At 47.2% G+C, this 21,160-nt stretch overlaps 1 protein-coding gene across 2 annotated transcripts in view; it reads left to right on the forward strand.

The window, feature by feature from the left end:
- The window catches only part of LOC125986117 (cadherin-18), an 80,538-nt gene that overhangs the window by 33,475 nt on the left and 25,903 nt on the right, over window positions 1–21,160 (forward strand). Inside the window, exons 3-4 of one of the 2 annotated variants that reach the window (XM_049749542.2) lie at window positions 14,702–15,002; window positions 20,178–20,640. In XM_049749542.2, coding sequence (XP_049605499.1) covers window positions 20,404–20,640 — 237 coding nt within the window. In that variant the 5' untranslated portion in view covers window positions 14,702–15,002; window positions 20,178–20,403. The other variant, XM_049749544.1, reaches the window with a different exon arrangement.

Raw genomic sequence — 21,160 nt, forward strand, 5'->3', positions numbered from 1 at the left:
CAATGATGCGAGGTCACGTCTCAGATCGTTTGCAGGCGGTGTCACGGCGCTGAAGGCTGCGAGGTGGAATCCAATTCTGGACCTTTTTCATTTTAGGCCACATAATTACAGAGAACATATCCAGTAAACAACAGGCGCGAGGAGCTTGTGGGCCAGAGCGTGATGGAGAAGTCGGAAAACCGACAGATGAAGCACGTGATGCTGTTCTGGAGATCGTTGATCGGTTACCATGGGGCCGAGAACAAGATCGGACTCTTTTTCTGTTTCAGCGCTTCATGTCGATGACCAGTAATTGTTTTTTGCTTTTATTCCCTTCCTGTAATTACATCTTTATAACTGCGTTAGCATAGGTTAATGATAGACGGCGGCACCTTCAAAAGCAATTTAGGAGCAGACGAGGACTTCCATGTTAATTACCTCTATTTTTGTTCTGCCCTTTTGGTGAGTCTCCACTTTGTGAGATTGTCACGTAAGTGCTGACCAAATTATGCTTGAAAGGTTTCTTAAATTAAATATACGTATTTAATTTGTGTTGGGAAAAAAAATAATAATAATTTGGGTCAGTTTGGACCAAACACGATTTTTTTGGGGGGGTTCAAACGTTGAAAGAGCCACCTTTTATCTTTCAATAGATAAACAACTCGGATTTAAGGCCACGCTGTCTCGCCTGGTGGTAAAATAAAAAGAAGCCGAGTTAGCGCTTCGGCCATCTTGCTTCGAAAACGTCATCCCATCCTTCACCGCCACCCATTAAAAAAAACAAACCTAAATAAAGCCAATTTTCTTTTTGTTGGTTTAATTTGAGACTCGTGTGTAGCACTTTGTAAAGGAACAAAAGAGTGAATTTGAGACATAAAGTGAGCACTCATACAAAAACAGACCCAAACAAGCTGAAAGGTTTGCTAAAAGTGGCCTGAAGGTTACAAAATTAGAGAAAATAACAACCTTGTTCCGTATTGAACGGAATGCAACAAAAGTGCTTGCATGTTTGCTCGTCTTTCATCAAATGTTCAAAAATGTTTTTCGATTGGCCACCACCTGCCTTTGTTTCATCGTCCAAGCAGACTTTACAATATGTTATGTCTCCTGCGCCGTGCATTTGTCCATCTCCGCCTTTTTGCAAACATCCAAGTGCACCTCGGGTAAGAGCCGTGCCCGCGGGGTGCCACTTTTTCAGCCGGCGGCAGCACTTATGGGCGCTAAAGCGGCCGTCGCGGCTCTGCTTGTTGCTAGGCGACCGAGACGGACATGTTCCAAGCATCTGTGGACTTTTAGTCAAAGTTGAATTCCAATTGCTGTTGCTCAGCAATGGCAAACGACTTCTTTTTAATCATCTCTTGCAAGGTTCAAGCGGATGCTAAGCTGGTAAAATCAGAGTTGCTCAAAATCAGGTTACATTTTTTAGAGTTTCAAAGATTTCATGTTAAATGTGAGCATTGGGTGAAGTCTTGGCTTGCACTTTTTCTCCTTGATTGTCACCATTTTCCTTGTTTTGTCTTGTTATCGTTTGGCAACAGCTGCCGGTGCACTTTGCTTCTTCCCATTTTAGCGGGCTGCTTATGTGAGCACGGGTCAATCGGAGGACCTCGGCTTCGGCAGCGCTGAATTGTCCATAGATGTGATTGTCCGGTTTTTTGCGGTGGGTTATTTGGGCAAACGCTTGGCGCGGCGCGTCAATGCGACCCCGGCTCAACTCGGAGGGCCCTCCGCGGCGCCGGCGGCACGTTGCTCGGCAGCTCATGCAAATGCAATCTGCCGCCCTGTTCTGCTTCACTTGCTGCACACAAAACGGTGGTCAGCGGCCGGACTCAGCCAGCGCTAGATTGGACTTTTTTTTTTTTTTCCTGTTGATGGTGCAGAAATAGAACACAAAAAAATCAATGGTGCGCTCCTGGCTGGCTCCGGTTGCACAACGACCAAAACAAAGAGGTCGGGGATGATCGCTCGCACCCTGTGGGGTAATCTCGGCGATTCTTGTACTTTAAATTGACAGTTGACTATTTTTTTGCAAAATTCTATTTCAGCCTTAAGAGAAGTAAATCGGTTTTGTGAGTTCTTGTGTGAACACAAAAGTATTTGCTTACGTCAGCTGAGACGCTAAGGAGCTTTGCGCTCGACTTTTGCTTATCCCAATGACCGCTCGCCTGTTCCTGCGCCTGTTCATGAGCCGCCAGATGCTACTTAGGAAAGCCTCGGTGCTAATGATACTTAATCTTCATTTCCATTGGATGCAATTAGGAATACGAGGAAAAACTCAGTCTAAGCATGCGTGCTGCTCCAGAAGCGGGTCGTCACGCTCACAACGTTGTCGCTTCCATTGAGTGGTTACTACCAAACGCTGCCAGCAAATGCGCCCGTGGCCTTTACGTAAGCTTAATGAGCACAACTAATCTGCTTTGCCGAAACACACCCGCTCGCAATTTAATGACAATTTACTGGATGGGAACATTTTGCTTCTTATTAAGTAAAGATGCCGCTCCGCCTTCTCTCACTCTGCTTTGTATCAGGTTTTTTTTTTCATTACACTCCAGTTTGCCCGTCATATACGAGAAGCTCAAGGCTGTAGCCCGGCAAAGGTAAAGGTGTCTGTGAAGGCCGAATGCAGGAAATAAAAATACAAGTGCAGAAAACTCACCGTCCTTGTCAGGATAAGATGGCGTGTTAAAATGCTGTGCTGTGTCTCGGAAGAGCGCTCGCACTAAAATGCCGCCCGACTGTGTGACGAGAATGCAGAGTGGCAACGGCAAAACAATTGTCAACTGGATCAGATGTGACTGAAGTGCGGGTGCCGTGGCTAACTGCAGCAAGACCGGATGCTGTGCTTGGAACAGGTCACCATGAGTAAATTGTCAACAGGGGGGGGGGGGCTCTGCTCTGCTTGTTTCCGCTTCCCGGCGGTGACAGGTTGGAGGACAATAAATTCACCTGGCCACAACAAAATTGACACTTGATCCCAAACTCGCGGATTTCGCGCGAAGGTGGCAATGATATCAAAGTGAAACTCCTCATCTTACCTTGACATAGTTCCACGACACCAAACCATGAGTAGCTGACTCTCTCCGCTATTAGCAGAGGATTTGTAAACGAAATCAGTCTGCAGCCGAGCACTAATTGCGGCGCGGCTTAATAATGAGCGTTATTACAAAGAGCAGATGCTCGCCTCGTAACGGGCCATGGTGTAATTGGATTAGCAAATCGGTGAAATGCAGAGCGAGGGGCCCTTTGGGAAGGGACGTCGACGAGCAGCTTGCGGGGTCGGCGGGTCGCCGGCCCGCGCCGACTCGCTCGCCCTTCTGCCACGAGCGGCCGGCGCACGTCACAGCAGGAAGCGCGTCTCGTTTATTAGTCTCGTCGTTAGGACGAGGGCACCGCGGCGAGACGCCCAGCTCGACACCGGCCGGCCTGGATGACTTCAGATGAGGCCGGAAAATTGCTTTCGCTCTTTCACATTCATCAAGTGCGTCGGCGTGGCTGACTTAACAAGAGGAGTAGTATGCGCCGCCGCCGCCGCTTGGCTAGCAGTCAGACGTCGTCAATTACAGGCCACCTAAATAACACTCTCGGCGAAAAAAAAAAAAAAAAAAAAGAGACATGATGTACAGCAGCCGGCCCGTACGCGACAAGATGGGACGTCAACTTGCCGGCCAGAATGGCGCTCGATGCCGCGTAAACGTCATGGCTGGGTCCAAACGGGGCCGTTTGGACTTGCTGATTGATGGCGGCTGCAAGCATGCACGGAAGCGACACAAAGTCCTTCAACAGCAACAAAGTATTGTTGCTTTTCAATTAGAAAAAAAAACAAAAATAAAACCAAGAATTAAAAACAACCTGTTTTAAAGAATGTATTTAAATTACAATAAGTAGAAGCCTTGTTAACATCCCTGTTGCATTCTGGGATGTCACTCATTATGGCAGAGTGAAGATGAAGAGCAAAGCGAGTTTCCGTTTTGGTGACTTTTTTTTTCGCGTGACGCGGAAATGACAGCTGAGAATTTATCTTTGCTGCGACCTCGTTTGGAATCAAACAATCGCAGACAGACGCTTGGTGAGCGCTTGATGTTTGGCCGCTCGCCGCTTTGGCGGGATGAAAAGGAGCGACACAGTGAGAGAGGAAATAAACAATTAGCCAGGATACTTTGTGTTGTGCTACTTTAACAAGCAGTGAGTCATCAAGCTTCAGCCTCCAGCGTAAACGGACCCATCGTCCAGTAATGTAACATCTGGCCAATAGCCTCCTGCTTTATAGGCGTAAGCAAAAGTTTGGTTTCATGATTTTCCTTTATAAATCAAAAGTTGTTCCTGATCAGCAATTTCAGTAAAATATATTATATAGCAGACAAACACAGTGATATTTGAGAAGTGAAATAAAGTTTATAGGATTTACAGAAACTGTGCCAGAATCCAGACTCTCATTGGAACACTAGTATAGTTAGTGTTTAGATGCTATTATTTCTGCAAAAGGAGGATTTTTCTGTTGGGGTGCCCAAATTTATGCACCTGCCTACTTTTGTTTAGGTAATGATTGCACACTTACTGTAAATCATATTACCGTATTTTCCGCACTATAAGGTGGACCGGATTATAAGGCGCACCTTCAATGAATGGCCCATTTTAAAACTTTGTCCATATATAAGGCGCACTGGATTATAAGGCGCACCTTCAATGAATGGCCCATTTTAAAACTTTGTCCATATATAAGATATATACATTTGGCCCGTGGGCCGGACTTTGGACACGCCTGCTGTAGTGGCTCAATATTGGTCCATACATAAGGCACACCTGATTATAAGGCGCAGTGTCGGCTTTTGAGAAAATTTGAGGTTTTTAGGTGCGCCTTATAGTGCGGAAAATACGGTAACTTCATTTCACGTCTCAAATATTACTGTTTTTGTCTGGTATATGATATATTTAACTGAAATTGCTAATCCGAACAACCAATGATTTATAAAAGAAACTCTTAAGAATGATCAAGGGTGCCCAAACTTTTGCATACTGTATCTGTACTGGCGTGCACTCGAAACGTGAATACACGTGGCAAATGGACGATCCACGTGAAGGCCGTCGGCATGCATCCTTTCAAGAAAATGGCGAGCGAGCGTGATGAAGGCGGCAGATGCGGCTGCGCTAAGCATATGTGCTCGCTCATAAATCCAGATTACCTTCTTCTCGTGTCCTTTCTTCAGCCATCTGCTGCCTGCTCAAAACCATCTTTTTTTTTTTTTTTTTAATAACCTGCCGAACGCCTAGTGAGATTATTTGGATTCATCTTCAGTCAGACTGAGAAGAAGTGTTTTTATTTGCTCGTGCGTCAGCGTGACCTGCAATCACCAATATTTGTCACGCTGCCGCGGAACAGCTCCAGCCCCGTGGAAAGCTGTCAGCCGCTCTGGCCTGATGTGTAAACGCCCCCCCTCCCCCCCCCCCCCCCCCCATGCTTAATTGGCAGGAGCAGCAGGGGCAGCGGGATGCATTAGCAATCATTCACTGATAAGGTCAGTCAGCGGCATGGCCTTGCCTCTTCTCATTGTAGCACTTGGAGCCCCCCCCCCCACCCCACCCCCTACCGGGAGAGGTCTGGGATGCCAAAGCTCTCTAATGGAGCGAGCCGGCTTTGTTTGGTCACATTCTCAGCAGACGTGATGTTTACCCCCGCCGAGCATGAAAAACGCAAAATTAGCAAGTCATTAGCATTTCATCCTTAGGAGACAGAAGTCAAGTCTACAACATGGCACAAGTATAAATAAATAAATAAATAAATAAATAAATAAATAAATAAATACTGTATTGGCCCGAATATAAGACAACCCTGATTATAAGACGACCCCCTCTTTTTCAAGACTCAAGTTTGAAAAAAGATTTTTTGAACACCAAATTTAATTTTTGTACAAAAAATAATTACAGTACAGCTGAAACAAATGATTCTAAAAATATATTCGAAAGAAAAAGCATGTTATTTTGCCTCATTCAAGTCACGCAAAAACTGTATCACATCTTAATATCTGAACATTTAAATATGTAAACTAAAGTGCAATCACATAGCTACCGCTATTTTTATTTTTATTCTTCTTCGTGCTTTGGCCTGGGGAGTTAAGTTCAGCATTCGCTTTAAAGATACATGGCGCCATCTAGCGTTGTGAATGGGTATAATGTCTAGACCCCGAATGTAAGACGACCCCTCACTTTTATTTCAATGCAAAAAACACCGTCTTATATTCGGGCCAATACGGTAAGTAAATAAATAAAAATAATAAATATTTGAATAAATAAATAAATAAATAAACAGCACGAGTTCATGTCAAATATTTCAAAACATGTATTGAGCGATCATACATCAAATTATGTTGAACATAAGAAAAAATATGGTCGCATGTGCAGTCCAGTTACATTGAGTACTGAAGGAGCTCAGTAGGCCATGATCGCCAACTTCAGGCCTGGAGTGGAACAGCACAGAACCTTCGTGACTCTTAAGCCTTGAACAAGACAAAGTCGAGCTGGCCTCGGATCTCGTTCGCTTTGCCGTGCCTACTCCAAGCGGCCACCTTAAACGCGACGACGACCGATAAACGGCTTTACGCGAGAATTTGTCCACCGCCGCGGACGTCTTAAGAAAAGATGACTCGGGCCCTTTTTTCTCGAGTAATAAAAGCACGCGTGATAACAAACGTGTGAAAAGCAAATCTGGCATGTTTGTACAGCTAAAGCGATAACCGAGGATTAGGCGGGTGCACAGGCGCGCTTACTGCAATGCGGAGTTGACGCTCCGCAGGTGGGGCGGGAATTTTTACTGCACGCTAAACACTTTAAAAGATTAAGACGTTGCGCTGTCAGTTAACAGCACAGTCCAAAAGCAAAGTCGAAGGCCTCCTGATGAGAGGGGCGGCAATACCCACTTCAGGGCTTATTTTCATTTTTCAAAAAACTCACAATCGTAGTAGAGTCACATTTCCAAGGTTGTAATTGAGCTAGTGTCTGTTACAATGCACCAAAGTTACGATTTTTTTACGGCGGAAATCGAGGCCTGGCAGTGTTTCCAAAAGTTCGCCCCCACGAGAAACTTTTTGCCCAGATTTTCTGCTCAAGTAAACGCAGCCTTAAATCTCGGGTAGACTCCCAAGTCTTTTTTTTTTCTTGTTTTTTTTACTAGCCGGATCTCCCCACTTAACTGGCATTGGTTTGACCTCGTAAACGCAACGCATCGATCACGTGTTATTAAATGTTTACAAGCCTTGCGAGCGCGGCACTCTTGCGTAAATTTATCACCCTGCTTAAGCGAGTACAGAGCTCCGTAGTGGACTTGAATAAATCTGCCAGCTGGTTAGAGGAGGCGAAGCCAAGAGAAATGGCGACGGGCACAACCGATCGTTTCCGCTGGTGTAAAAATAAATAAATAAAAATGAAATTCTTAAGACCCCAAATTGTGACATGGTTGACTCGGTAATTCAATTTTGGCGCTTCAAATAGTCCGAGGGAAGTCGTAAGAAGGATTCAAGCCAGGAGCATTCATCCGGGATCCCGATAGCTAATGCAGAGCCCGCCTCTGAAATCCACCCGGCTGTCACGCGGGTCCGGTTCGGGCTACCCGACTCCCCCTCGCAGGAGTTGGCCATCAGCTTATCTCGCCGGCCCGAGGGCATATTTAGCCTCAGGTGTCGACTTGAGCCAGCGAGACACGTAGACGCATGGGTGGGATTACCTGCACGCCGCTCCCCATTTGCTAATCCCAGATCTGTCCCGCAAAGATTAGGAGTGAGGAAGTCAGCCACACGCAAAGTGAAGAAGTGGCACGCCGCCACCACTTCCTGCCGCACACCTGAATCCGCCCCATGTTTGCTCCTCACGAATAAACATCCACGGGATCCAATCGCCTTAAAACGTTGCGCTATTTCCAGCATCTGCAAATATTGCTCTCATTAGATAAAAATGTGTCCCTCAGCGAGGGAGGCAGGAACATGTTTCTCTTCCCCGTCTGAGCGCAAACACGGCGAACGTGTCATCCCCAACACTTGATCTATTTGATCCCGAGCCAGCGCCTTGAAATAAACCTTCTCGGGGATTCCACTCTCTGCGAGATTGAGGCGAGCCGTTATCAGTCAGGTTAGCGTTTTGTGGTTGGTGTGAAAAGTCTAAAAAATAACGTCATGGTTGTTTGTGCTATTTATAGAAATTGTTTCCCAAATGGCATTTTGGAAAGGCGAGCGAGCCGCTAATAGCATTAGCTTTGTGCTGCCACGATCTGGAACAGGAAGGTTGACCTCCAAATTTCTATCAGAGGTGTGCCACAACTTGAAAATATGATCGTAAAAGAAGAGGTGGTTCCAAAACTGATTATTAGACAACGCCAACGAGCCTCTAATAGCCCGATTAGCTGCTAAATGAGCGGATCGATGCTGCTAAAAATGAGCTATTCATTTGCTTGTCGGTGCAGAAAGCAACCGGGCCTCCAGAGAAGATCGAACGATATCAAAAGTGTAATCAGACGCCCGACGGTCAAGCTTGCCATGTTTTTCTCGGACGCAAACAAAGCTTGGAGCTAATGCGCTGGGCCAAACTAGCGGGCTACGCCGTGGGACTCATGCTCCATGAATTCCGAGTTAGAGGACGTAATGAGGCCTGCGGCGCCGGCAGCACTGTGTGAGCCATGAGGAAGCTTGAGGTGGACCCGCATACAGATCAAGGCGCTCGCCGTGTTTGGGAACAATAGCGCCTCTCCGCAGGGGAGCGTCTTGTGGCGGTGAGATTACGCCGGCTGACTCTGACGGATAATAAACGGGAGGAGAGAAAGAGCGGGCGAGAGAGGTTGTTTTGTGCCAACCGGAAATCAATACTCTCGAAAGCGCGTACGAGCAAGAGTTGCTCGTAATTAACTCAAGATTACCTCGCTCCGTACGGCTTTTATGGATCTTGCCGGACTCCGTGCAAGTGGTAAATACGAGCAACGCCGTTTGAATATAACGGGAAATAGCTAGCGCGAGAGCTTCTGCCTTTTTTTGGGGATTGTTTTGATGAAACTCAATTCGGTTGGTTGCTAAGAGGCAAAAAAAAAATGAAGGTAATTAGGCACCGAGGTAACCATCCGTCTTTGTTTATTCATAGAAGCTATTTTTGTTCCGCTTAATCAAGTGCAGAACGAGGTCAGTTGGATTAATAAAAGAAAAATTTTTCTGTTGATAGAACGAAGCTAATTACAATTCACAATATTGACACAAAACGACAAAAGCTTTTCCTCTCTTTTATTCGCTATCTAACATCGCCGAAAGGCCGCCCGCCAAGTAAGACCGTGAATATTTCAGCCTGCTCGGCTTGCCCTTGTAATTTCCGTTGGCGTTATTCATCGTGGAGGACAAACGGCGGTGACGCAGGTGCGCCTCTCCTTCACGCCGATGACACGCCACAATGTCAATTCCGACTGGGCACGCGCCGCAGGCACCATTGCTACATCGTCTCTCGCAAATTCCGCTGATGGGAAAAAGCCTCACCTGTCGTCTCGCGTTTGATCTAGCGCCGCCCCCGCCGCTCAGCGTGTGGGGGGCTTTCTTTTGACTCACTTTGTGTTAAATAGTGCACTTTATCCTCGAGCGCAACTGGAGTTGACGGTGCGCGTGGGACCAAAACAAGGCAGGCTTATGCAGAGTTCAGCAGTAAAACTTTCATTTGTTTAATTGGTCCCTCTCAATGCACGCAGGAACAAAGGAGAAGAAATTGGAGGAAGACTAAAAAGGCCTTTTTTTTTGTGCTGAACAAAACACCCACTGAGGACTTCTTTGGGAAAAGATAATAGCTGCTAAACAGCCATATGTCACCACAGTAAGCGGGGTCATTTGGCCATCCCATTCAAGACAACGCCAAGCCTTAAACCCCAATCCTCTAACCCTAAGCATTTCCAGAACCCAGACTCTAAAACCTTAAGCAAATCCCTGAAGGCTCCCCTGTGAAGCAAGAGCTGTACGTCACAAACGCAAGTAGGGTCATTTGGGTTTTCGTCGGCCATTAAAATGTGCTCATAAAGTTGCATTTATTGAGTGTGAAAAAGGTTTCGAGAGGCTCCGTTACAGCTGGGCCGGCCACCCAAGGAGCCGGTGGCAAATGCTGCCTGCCAGCAAGTGAAACCTTCAGAGCCGTGACTTTTCGTTATGTTCATCCATTAATCGCAATGCTTTTTTTATTGGACCTGCCATTCCGTCTGTAAAACGTAATTTGTCTGTCAATATTAGAAGTTAGCAACTTGGGTACACGGACAAGAAAATATGCGAAGGAATAAACGGAAGCCCATTTGTAAGCTCCAAAGAAAATCCCGATTTAAATGGCCGTACGTCATTGGAATAATTCGGGATTTTTGTCAGCCGTTAAATGACCGTGGTATTTTGTTCCTAGTCATGTTTATTGAGTGTGAAAAGGTGAGGAGAACGCGACTAAGGTCGAGCCACGGACACAGCCGGCAGCAAACGCCATCTGCCGGGAAGCCAAAGCGTTTGACCCGTGACTTTCCATAATGTTCGCCCATAAATATCACTTTACTTTTCCACGGCCCAAGACGGTTGCGCAGGCGGAATACGGCGAGGCTACAAAGGTGCATATCAAGGCGAATAAATTTCAACTTTTGCGCTCCCATTTCACACAATGGGCAAAAGTGAAAAGTTGTCAAGGCGGCAACGGAGCAGCTCCATCGTTTGCTCTGAAATATGAAGTACATCAAATCCATCTTGCTTCTTCCCGCCCTGTGTATCAAATGTCGAGCTCTTCTGGCGGCTCGCTCGGTGCCTCGCGGTCACTCGGCCCGATCGGAACGTCAGAGGTCCGACTTGGATTTCATGCTTTGCTGCAAAAAGACACGATCGACCTCATCAATGATTCAAAAGGGCTGATGACACGAAAGCCGCTCTGGGCGTAGAAAAATGGCAGCCGACCATCGCATTCACCCGTACAGAATCAGAGTTGCCATCAGTTTCACAACCACCAAGAATTGTCTACATAGCCATCATTCAATAAAGTATCTTTCCATCTATCTATCTATCTATCTATCTATCTATCTATCTATCTATCTATCTATCTATCTATCTATCTATCTATCTATCTATCTATCTATCTATCTATCTATCTATCTATCTATCTATCTATCTATCTATCTATCTATCTATCTATCTATCTATCTATCTATCTATCTATCCATCCATCCATCCATCCATCCATCCATCCATCCATCCATCCATCCATCCATCCATCCATCCATCCATCCATCCATCCATCCATCCATCCATCCATCCATCCATCCTTCCATCTTTCCATCCATCCATCCATCCATCCATCCATCCATCCATCCATCCATCCATCCATCCACCCACCCACCCACCCACCCACCGACCTACCTACCTACCGACCTACCGACCTACCTAAAACCCCATCCATCCATCCATCCATCCATCCATCCATCCATCCATCCATCCATCCATCCATCCATCCATCCATCCATCCATCCATCCATCCATCCATCCATCCATCCATCCATCCATCCATCCATCCATCCATCCATCCATCCATCCATCCATCCATCCATCCATCCATCCATCCAATTGTCTACATTGTGATGGCCAAACAACAGAGCTAACCAGATGTCGAACCCAAACCTCAACCTTGACCAATAATTCTAAACCCAAGTCTCGCCCTAGCCTGGAATTGAACCAACAACATGAAGTCCTCACTCTATCCCTAAACTAAATTTTAAAACCCAACCCTAACCCAATAACATACAACCCTAACCCAATCCCTAGACCCCAAATTAAAAATCTTAACCCAATCCCAATTTTGTCCACCCTTGCTGAATTCACAAACACCATTCACCCCATCGAATATTCTCACCAGTCCGCATAGCCATGATCACATTTTCACAGCAAGCGGATCACAAAACTCTCACCAAGCGCACACATAATGGTGGGAAATGTTGAGACTTGTGCCTACCCCCCGCCTTCTCCCGCCTCTGGCAACGCTGCGGGAATCGTCCGTAGACACACCGCCATACCCTTCCCCTCCGTCCTCCCACACGCACCTCATTCGAAAGACTGACAACGGTTACAAATAATTTCAGTTGATGTCCATAAGACTCCGCCATTTTCTGAAGGAGCCTTCTTCTGGTCTCGATGGAAAGTAACAAGTTATTTGCGTCCGCTCGGGCTAACAGAGGCAATTAGCCCCGCGGCTGCGATTTACATAGCTGTCGTCAACAAGTCGTCAGGGAAACCATCACGGGAGCAACCTTGCGATCGATAGTCGGCTAACCTTTCCGGTCTTGTTGTTGTTGTTTTTTACCTTAATGGGGAGGAGGACTTGTGCGAGTGAGATCTCCTGGCGTGCATTAATAAATCATCTGCGGGATGGATCCGTGCGTGTTTAGTACCATCATCCGCCTTTATAGGCTTGTTTACTGTTCTAATAGCACTTCAGCGCCTCTCGACGGAGCCTTTGCCGGCCTTTATTCAAGAGCTTTGTACTTTTTTTTAATGGCGGGTTCGGCAAGTTCCTCCCATTTAACCTGCCGACATAAAGAACGGGAACGTCGACGGCGGGAAAATCGCAACGAGAGCTGAAACTGCAGAAAATGGCGGACTGCAAATGAGCTGGCGCTGACCGCAAAAGATGCTGCAGGAAAGATTATAACGGCGGGAGGAGGGGGAGGGAGAATGGAAGTGGCTGTTTTCGAATTGGACAAGGCCGCCAAACAAAACTCTTGTCCTCACTTCGGCACAGTTCCTTGACATCAAAGACGCCAACGCAGCCTTTTTGTATTAGACAAGGCATTGGCCTGATCCTTGAATGAATTTGTCAATCCGGTTGTGCGTGTTGCTATGGCAACAATGCGCAACCGTCAACCCCCCTTCTCCAATTGAAGTGGCGGCGGTCAGGGAAAGTGATGTCAACAATATAGAAACCGCACTTGCATTTCCTGGTGAAAAAAAAAACCTTAGCGTTTTACTCCGTCCCTCTTTGAGAGTCCAATTAAGCCATGTAGAAAGCGCGGGCGTTCATGTTCCATTGCTCGTCCGACCGGTTGCCGTCAATCAATTAGTCAGCCAGTCGTGTCCGAGCCGCCTCCGTCGCCTTAGGCCAGCTGTTGAGTCTACCCGTGAATTCGGCCGTGCCTTTGCTCTGCCTCGCTGGATCCGAAGACTAACTCCATGAATAATGAACGCCTCCCTGGAAGAGAGAGAAGGATGGAGAGGAAGGGAGGGAGGGAGGGGGGAGCGAGGTCCTTAAGGAGCAACAGCATGATGGAGAGCAGGGAGGGGAGGGCAACTTGTTAGTGTTCCCTCATCAATTAGACCGTGGAGGAGAAATCAACAGGATGGAGAAGCGATGCGTCATGGAGGCGAAGAGGATGGGGGGAATCATTACGGAGAGGCGGGAGGGAGGGAGGGAGGGAGGGAGGGGTTGGTGGTGGACAAGATCTATAAAGTAGAACGTGCCGGTTGAGGTTGTTGAGTAGACACAAAAGGCGAGCAGGAAGTGAGCCATCTTTCACTACGACAAACACAATGTGAGCTTGTCATTGAGAGCAGATTCTCCGGACAACCACAACCTGATCTGAGAATGGCGCCGACATTTCCGAGTTAGTCGAGATTGATTTGAATCCGCGCAACTTTTGGCGGCTTCGTGCTACTTGTCGGATTTTCCTGTCGCTCTTACATACCTGCGTCCATTTTTTTTTTATGCGAGTCTGCATTGATATGGGACAATTTCAGAATTCAACCTTGACGGCGTGCTGATTTCTATATTCCCGCAATACTAAAATTGTCACGCTTTGCGTAGGAAGAGTACGACAAAGTTTTCAGCTCAGACGGCCACGCGGCGAGACCCGGCCTGTCGTTCTCACCCAACATGTTGACGCTCAAGGAGGGAAGTGTTTTTGTCAGCGATTGAGGCGTTGTTGGAAATCAGCGAGGAGTGCCAGCCGTGAGCTTCAAATGCTGTTTACGCTTCCCGCGAACAGAAGCTCCGTAGGCAGTCGCGTCCGTACGTGATTGGATCGGGTTGTTTGTTTGCTTTTTAATCTTCTCGCCATTGAATTGTCAACGTATCTGTCACAGCCGGTTATTTTCTTCCACAGAAATAGATACCTTGGTGGGATGCGATTTTTATTTAGCAATAACAAAACATTGAAGCGCAAGTAGACCAACAATCGCTTTTTGTAGATGTGACCAACGCAGAAACCTTCATGTATTAAATCAGACCCACTTGCTGAGTAAATGCTCAGACAATTTTTTTTGTCATGCGGTGAGTGTTTTACCATCTACAGCAGTTGTAGTACCACAACTGACCTGTGAGAAGCAGCACCGTGCCACAGGGCTTGTAGACTGCTGGGAAATGCTCGCAGAAAGAGAAGAAGAGAGTCAGGTTAGCGGGCACTCCCTGAATGAGTAATTTTTGTCCACATCACGGTCCGCCATCGCAGTCAATGAAAAAAAATCACACGTTACGAGAATAAACCAAAATTCTTTTTGGTGAACACTTGTGCACACTACGCTACTGTATTTTTGCCTACTCTATTCCTTGAGGTGCTACTCGGTGTAAAAAGTTTGTTTCGGAGCGTTTCCCTAAAAGTCTGCAAATTGGATTTTGTGTGTGCGTGCGTGCGTGTGTGAGCGTGCGGAAAATTAGAAAGGGATAACATATCACTTGCTGATCACTATCTCATATCATCACGTGTTAACAGAGAAAGCGACGAGCAGATGAGGGAGGAGATAACGGAAGAGGTAAGGGAGGATGAAGAGGAGGAGGTGAGATGGAGAGAGGAGAGGAGAGGGAGAAAGAGGCGGGGCTTGAGCGCCGATTGACGCGGGAGGCGACCAGTGAGGAGCCGCAGGAGCCTCTGGCTGGACTCGCTCGTCCCGCAGCCGCCATCCGCGCGCGCACACACGCGGGGAACCAGGCAGAGGACCACCGCAAACAGGGAGGTGATGGACAATACCCTGAGGGGGGGCGTCTTCTGGCTTTTTAGGCGGGACCTCGCTGAGGTAAGTTTATTTTCCCAATATTTCAAGTTTTTATACGCGTGCATGTCTGGGAATAAAACCCAAATGTTGCGCGGGAGAACTTGAGGGATGAGGAGGGCAGTGCGCACTTTTCACACCTCATGATGATAAAGGCGGACGCCCCTCATTCTCGTCCTCAGCGTGCGCGCGCGCGCGTACGTGTGTCAGAACGAACGAAGGGTGCGCTGCTGACCGCGGTTGCTCGCGTGCTTGGTTGCTTGTGCGCGTGCACGTCGGGAGTTGGAAGATGTCCCACGTCAATTGCTGCATGAAACCAAAGAAGAGAGAGTGAGTGAGTGAATGCTGCAGCCTCCACTGCAAAGGAGAGAACGCCTCAGTGGGTCTGCGTGCGCGTGCGCGCACGCTCAACCGCCGTCCCCGGTAAATGTCACGTTGATTGGCTTCCACTCGCTCGTGCGCGTTTCGGCGCAGCACGCAGAGGAGTTTGGTGACTTTGGCGAACGTGTTACATGTGCGCCGCTCGCAGAGAGCGCGGACACTCATGCGCACGGCACGCACACAGGACACTCCATTAGGTACACCCGCATCACATCGCAAATTTTACCTTTGCAAAGAGTCGGTAAGGGAGGTTGAGGCTTTTCATTAAGGCAAAAAAAGAATTCAAAGATGGCATTGACAACATAAAAGCAGAACAATCATTTTAAAATCGCATAATCGCACCTTTGATTTGCACTGTGCACAAAATATTATGTAATGTTTAGGATTGTGTGAATGCTGAAAATTTCAATATAATGGCAGGAACGGGTGTGATTTTTAGATACACGTGACGGTAAATCCATCCATCCCACCTGAATAATCGGAACAGTTGCTTTTAGTCACGTAATAGAGATTTAATCAATGCCTGCGCAAACAGCGTTTTGTTAAGAGGTTTATGCATTCAAAATATTTGCATAACAATTGTTGGGTTTGATGGGTTGGGTTAGGGTTTTGCAATAAAAGGCTTGATTTCATAGCTCGAGCCTTAATTGCTTTGTATTCATAAAAAAAAATCATAATCATGGAAAAGAAAATTAACAATTGCCTCACTCTCTCATGTGTCAATCAGGCAGCCATGCTAGCCAGCATTAGCATCACTAGTAAGTTCATTTACAAAGATGAACTAATTCCCAAATTTTAAACTTTTCTCTGTTCAGCTTGCTCATGTGTGAGTTTGCCAATCCATCAGTTTGCCTTTAAAATGCTGGTTGGCAAATTTTTTTGTTAGAATAGACAAAATCGTGGGAATTCACGCAAATTCATGAGGGGAGTGAGGAATTATTTTGGCAATTTTATTTAGTTTTTGGATTCCAAACGTTCAGTTTGACTTTTCTGATGCTCGTACAAAGATGTCATTGGTAGAAGATAATCAATTGATTGTGTCATTGACACCCCATCGCCCCAAAAGTTTTGAATTACCTCTTGATGTGTCAAGAAGATTGTGACTAATTTCCTTGGCACGGAAACGCCACAAGATGGCGGCCAAGCGCTGCTCATGTCGCCACGATCAGCAAATATTTGAGCACACGTACTGGCGCCACATCTTCAACTCACTAAGATCTGCACTGAGGGGTCAATCAGCAAGATGGCCTCCATTTCTCATTTCTTGCTTCTCCTTTTCACACTATACATCTGCAGAGAAGAATCGTCTTTGACACGAGCGGCCCTTTCGACCCGGCTCGGCCTTTTTGACGATGTGACGGTGGGAGATCTTTTGTGAGCCGGCGCGCTGATATAATCATCCGTGAACATTCCCTTGTCTGCAAAGGCCGGCGAGCTAATTAGAGCCCTATTAGGCTTAACCAAGGCGAGGCAGGATGGAGTTGGACGAGTGGACTTGGAGAGTGGAGACTTGCTGAGCGCCGGTGACGTGTGGGAGGTGAAATGTTACGCCGGTGTCGCGGCGCGCTTATCCCATTAGTTTAGCTTGCGCGCCCGAGCTGCCATGAGAAATTCATTTCACTTGACTGGCTTCAAAATCGTCAATTACCTCCTACTGAGATCCATGCTGGCGACGTCTACCTGTTGCTATTCTTAGCGGCTAATGTTAATTTTGTGTATCTTAAACAGTCCTGACACACAGAGAAAATTTGTGAGTAGATTGAGATGGTCATCAAATCAGTGGCGGGAATTCCCTGCATATTTGTAGTTTGGTAGACCGACAAACCACCGGAAGGGGCCAGTTGAACTTGAAAGAGCACGACGGGGAACTCCCGCTGAGTCGTCTCGGTAGCAGCGAGCCCAAAATCTGTTGTCAGGCAGAACGGAGTCAAGCAATCTGACAAGAAGATCTTCAGCCACCAAAGCTCAACCGTTGATTCCCTATATGGAAAGCGGACAAGAAGACCACCAGAGAATGCACGTCACGTCACGTCACACGGCGGTTATCTCTTCCCATTTTGTCGCAACCACATCAAAGGTTTGAATCATTTGGGAAAATCTGCCGAGGCATAAGCGGCAGCACTTGTCCAAGTCGATGGCTTTCATGTCTCTGCTCAAAAGGGGACATGTTAGCACGCTGTCTGGGGATCTCCAAGCTGCGCCGTGACGCTTTTTTTTTTGTGTTGGAATTGCATTCTGGAGTTCATTCTCGGGGAATCGCTGGTTCTGTGCATTAATGGGTCAGTCATGGGCGTGCCCCGTTGGGTCGCTGCATCGTGGGAAGCGTGCGGAACGCATCAATGCTTTACCGGAGTCAGTTTCTTTTCGGATCGATGCGTCACGAGAATGAGGCGTAATGGACTTGTACCTCTCTGCGTTTCTTCTATCTACACAGCGGAGACGCCCGTCACCTCTTTCCGGTGTCAATGGATTCCGGCGGCGCTTTCAATTTGGCAATTTCTGATTGACGTGGTGACAAATAATACAATTTGTTGAATTTGTCTCTCTGGCAAACGTCAGTCATGCAAACTCACGTCAATTGCTTTTGTATTTCTCACAACTAAACCAAGGAGTCCCTGGGACCATCCGCCGTCGGGTCGATACGGCTCCGAAGCGACGCTGACCGATGATCAATGACGCCAGCATGTAAACAATACGTGGCGGCTCCATTCGAACACGGAACTATTAGTGTCACGTAAACAGCGCATGCTGCTGATGAGCCTCCTCGCTTTCTCTCTGCATAATTGCCCCTCCCCGTTTTTTTTATAGCTTGTGTGTCTTTTCCAAACATGCAAAGTGAGACACAGCCCGACGCGCTGCATTAATAGTTAATGTCCTAAGAGATGAGCCTCGTTGTGTTTTTTTCTTTTTTGTGTCTCTCATTGCAATTGAGGCCTTTTAAATGGCTCTTAAAGGATTTGCCGTCGTTATGTAACCGCAGCACATAGCTGCTCGCCATTCTGAAGCATGAAGACGTGTCCAGCGTGTTTGTGTGTGCGTGTGTGTGTTTATCACTTTCAGCACCGGTCTAGGAGAGTGAGAACTATTGCATAAACTGCTCATTTTCATGATTTACATGTTTCATTTCCTTTTTAAGAGCATGAATAAATTGGATTATTTGGTAGTGTCGTCCCAACGCAGCAAAGGCGGAAAATTGCAATTATCAACAAATCACTTGAGGAAGGAAATCATCATTTAAAAAAAAAAAAAAAAAACTCTTCACGAGGATTCCGCGTATCCATTTTCAATACGTGCTGATTCTGTAACGCTGCTCAGTAGGAGCCAATGGAGATGATCTATTGCGGGAAAAAAAAAGTCCTAGTGCTGATCCAAATCACAACCCTCTCTTGAAATTTTAATTCCAAACCTTCAAACTGTAGTTCTATAATTGGAAGGCTTGATTTGGAAACCGGAAATTCCAACCCCAAAGACGTCCGTCTCGTCTGGTTATCTTAATCTCACCTGATTTCCTGCAAATTCCGGTTTTGAGCAAGCAACGTAGCGCGGCACGGCGCCGATCAAACCTGTCAATGGCCGCCCGACTGGCACTCGACACGCAAGAGCGAGTGGAGGCGGTGTAATTGGAGCGAGGCCGGCGCTCTGTAATGGGGCGTGGGAGAAGCAGCGAGCGCCTGCACTAATTCAAAGATGGCCGAGGGCGACGATGGCGATCAGGATGAGGATGATGAGAGCCAGTGAGGGGCATCCACTCCCTTCTCATTCCATCCTTCGTCCAGTTCAAACGACAATGACACGGAGATAAGACGCTCGACCGGGCTGTAATTTCCTGCAACATCTTAACTCCTTCACTGGCAGCCATATTGAAAAAAAATTTCCACAAAATTGCTTGTTTATTTATTGAAGATGTCATTCTGCCATGTGAGAAGATGCACGCTTCTCCACAGGGTGCACCTTCACATGCCCCAGAATAGCAAAACAGAGGTGTGATGTTACACCTCGGATCAAGTTCTGTAATGAAAAAGCAAAAAAAAATCCTAAACTTCTTCCAGCCATCCCAGAAAGCGTTAATTGTCTCATCAAGTCTTCTCCACCGCACGCGGGGTGTCGGATTAGCGGGCAAAAGTCGGGATTTGGGTGCCGCTCTACCTTTGCGGACGACAATCCGGACGCAGATTACACGTGTTGAGTGTTTATCCCCGGCCGCTATAATCCAACGCAATTTACCTTCCTGTCGGGCCGCAGCTGGCGTCGGCAAATGGGCCTTCAACAAGCGATGCGGCGCCTCCTTAACGTCGTTAACAAGTGTCGTGCGGGATTAGCCGTGGCGTTTAAACCGAAATCTAATCAACACATATATGAATTATTTATAAACACAGGGAAATAATTCAGCCATTATCGCCGAGCATCGTGTGGCGGTTGCAAATTACGTGGCAGTCGACATTTGTATGTCGTGACAAAATAAATATTATACGATATCTTTCCAACAGAAGCAAAGAATTACCATATCAAAACAAATTCTGCATCAACAAAATTCTACTGACAATGATTTGTAGTTTTTGCTTACTGATGCCGTTTGATGATGTCACTGTCCATTATTATGGGATGCAGACATCAACAGCCTTGGCGCCTTACCTTTAATAGAGTGGCGTCAGGGAGCATCTGATGAATGACCTTGGCCACAAGCCATCAGTCAGCGAGACCCAAGATCTCGGGCGTCTTCACTAGATACCGCCGCGCCGGGTTCGAGACGGTCCACGAGACTTGAACGAGACTCGGATGAGCAATCGTGTGTTTTTTTTTTTTTGCTCTCTCCCGCAGGATATCCATAATGCCGTCTGGGATTAACCGTTGACGTCATCTGGGAAATTCCATAATGTAAAAAGTACTTCTGCTTTTTGGACCATGCCCTCTCCTGGATTTACTAGGACCGCTCTTCTCCTCGTTGGGATTTAAAGTTTTGCCTTGGGAGAGTCGGGCAGCGGTGGCGGCCGCGCGGAAATTTGGCTCTGGGAGCGCCGGGCTAATCTTTGGAGACGCCGCCGCCATGAGGATAGCCGGCGGCACGGGTGGGCTCTACCCCGTCCTGGTGGTCTTCCTCTGCTTCATCCAGAGGGCCCACGGGGCCAGCCATCACCCGCCTACCAGGGCGCTGGCCCGGAACCAGAGCAAACTGGCCAACGGGGAGACGGAGGTGCACCACAGGCCCAAACGGGGCTGGATCTGGAACCAATTCTTTGTTTTGGAAGAACACATGGGGACAGAGGAGCAGTACGTCGGAAAGGTAAGCCTGAAAGCTTGAATCTATTTGAGTAGCTAACAAGGCTACGCTAACTAACAAGGCATTTCTCCGTCTACGAGCCAGTTGTCACCATCACCATGCAGGAATTGTCAATCGCGACACGTACATCCTGCACTAACAGCTCCGAGTGCTTTGTGAGTTGTTTCGGCAGATTTATTTCCAGGACCAGAAGACTTGCGATTCGCTGACGTCTTTTGTTTTTTGTGGAAGTGGCCCGCACGCTGTGCTCAGGTAGCTTGTCAGCATATTCCGCCTTCTTCTCGTCCTGTGATATGGAAATGCGACTCCGCTTTGTCAAGCTTGTCATTAGGACGAGCGGCAGAATAGCCATGTTTTATTCCGCGTGATTAATGAAGTAGCCCCTCCACGTGATTAGAACCCGGGAAACAAAGTCATAGCTGCACTCTTGCTGGCAAACGAAGCAGAGGACATCGACATCGCTCGGAATGTCATTTCCTAGTTGTCCGCAGCTGAGCTAGAAAGACACTCGTGGCAGCGGCTC

Source organism: Syngnathus scovelli, chromosome 18, assembly GCF_024217435.2.
Source record: "Syngnathus scovelli strain Florida chromosome 18, RoL_Ssco_1.2, whole genome shotgun sequence".
In the NCBI taxonomy this organism is placed as follows: domain Eukaryota; kingdom Metazoa; phylum Chordata; class Actinopteri; order Syngnathiformes; family Syngnathidae; genus Syngnathus; species Syngnathus scovelli.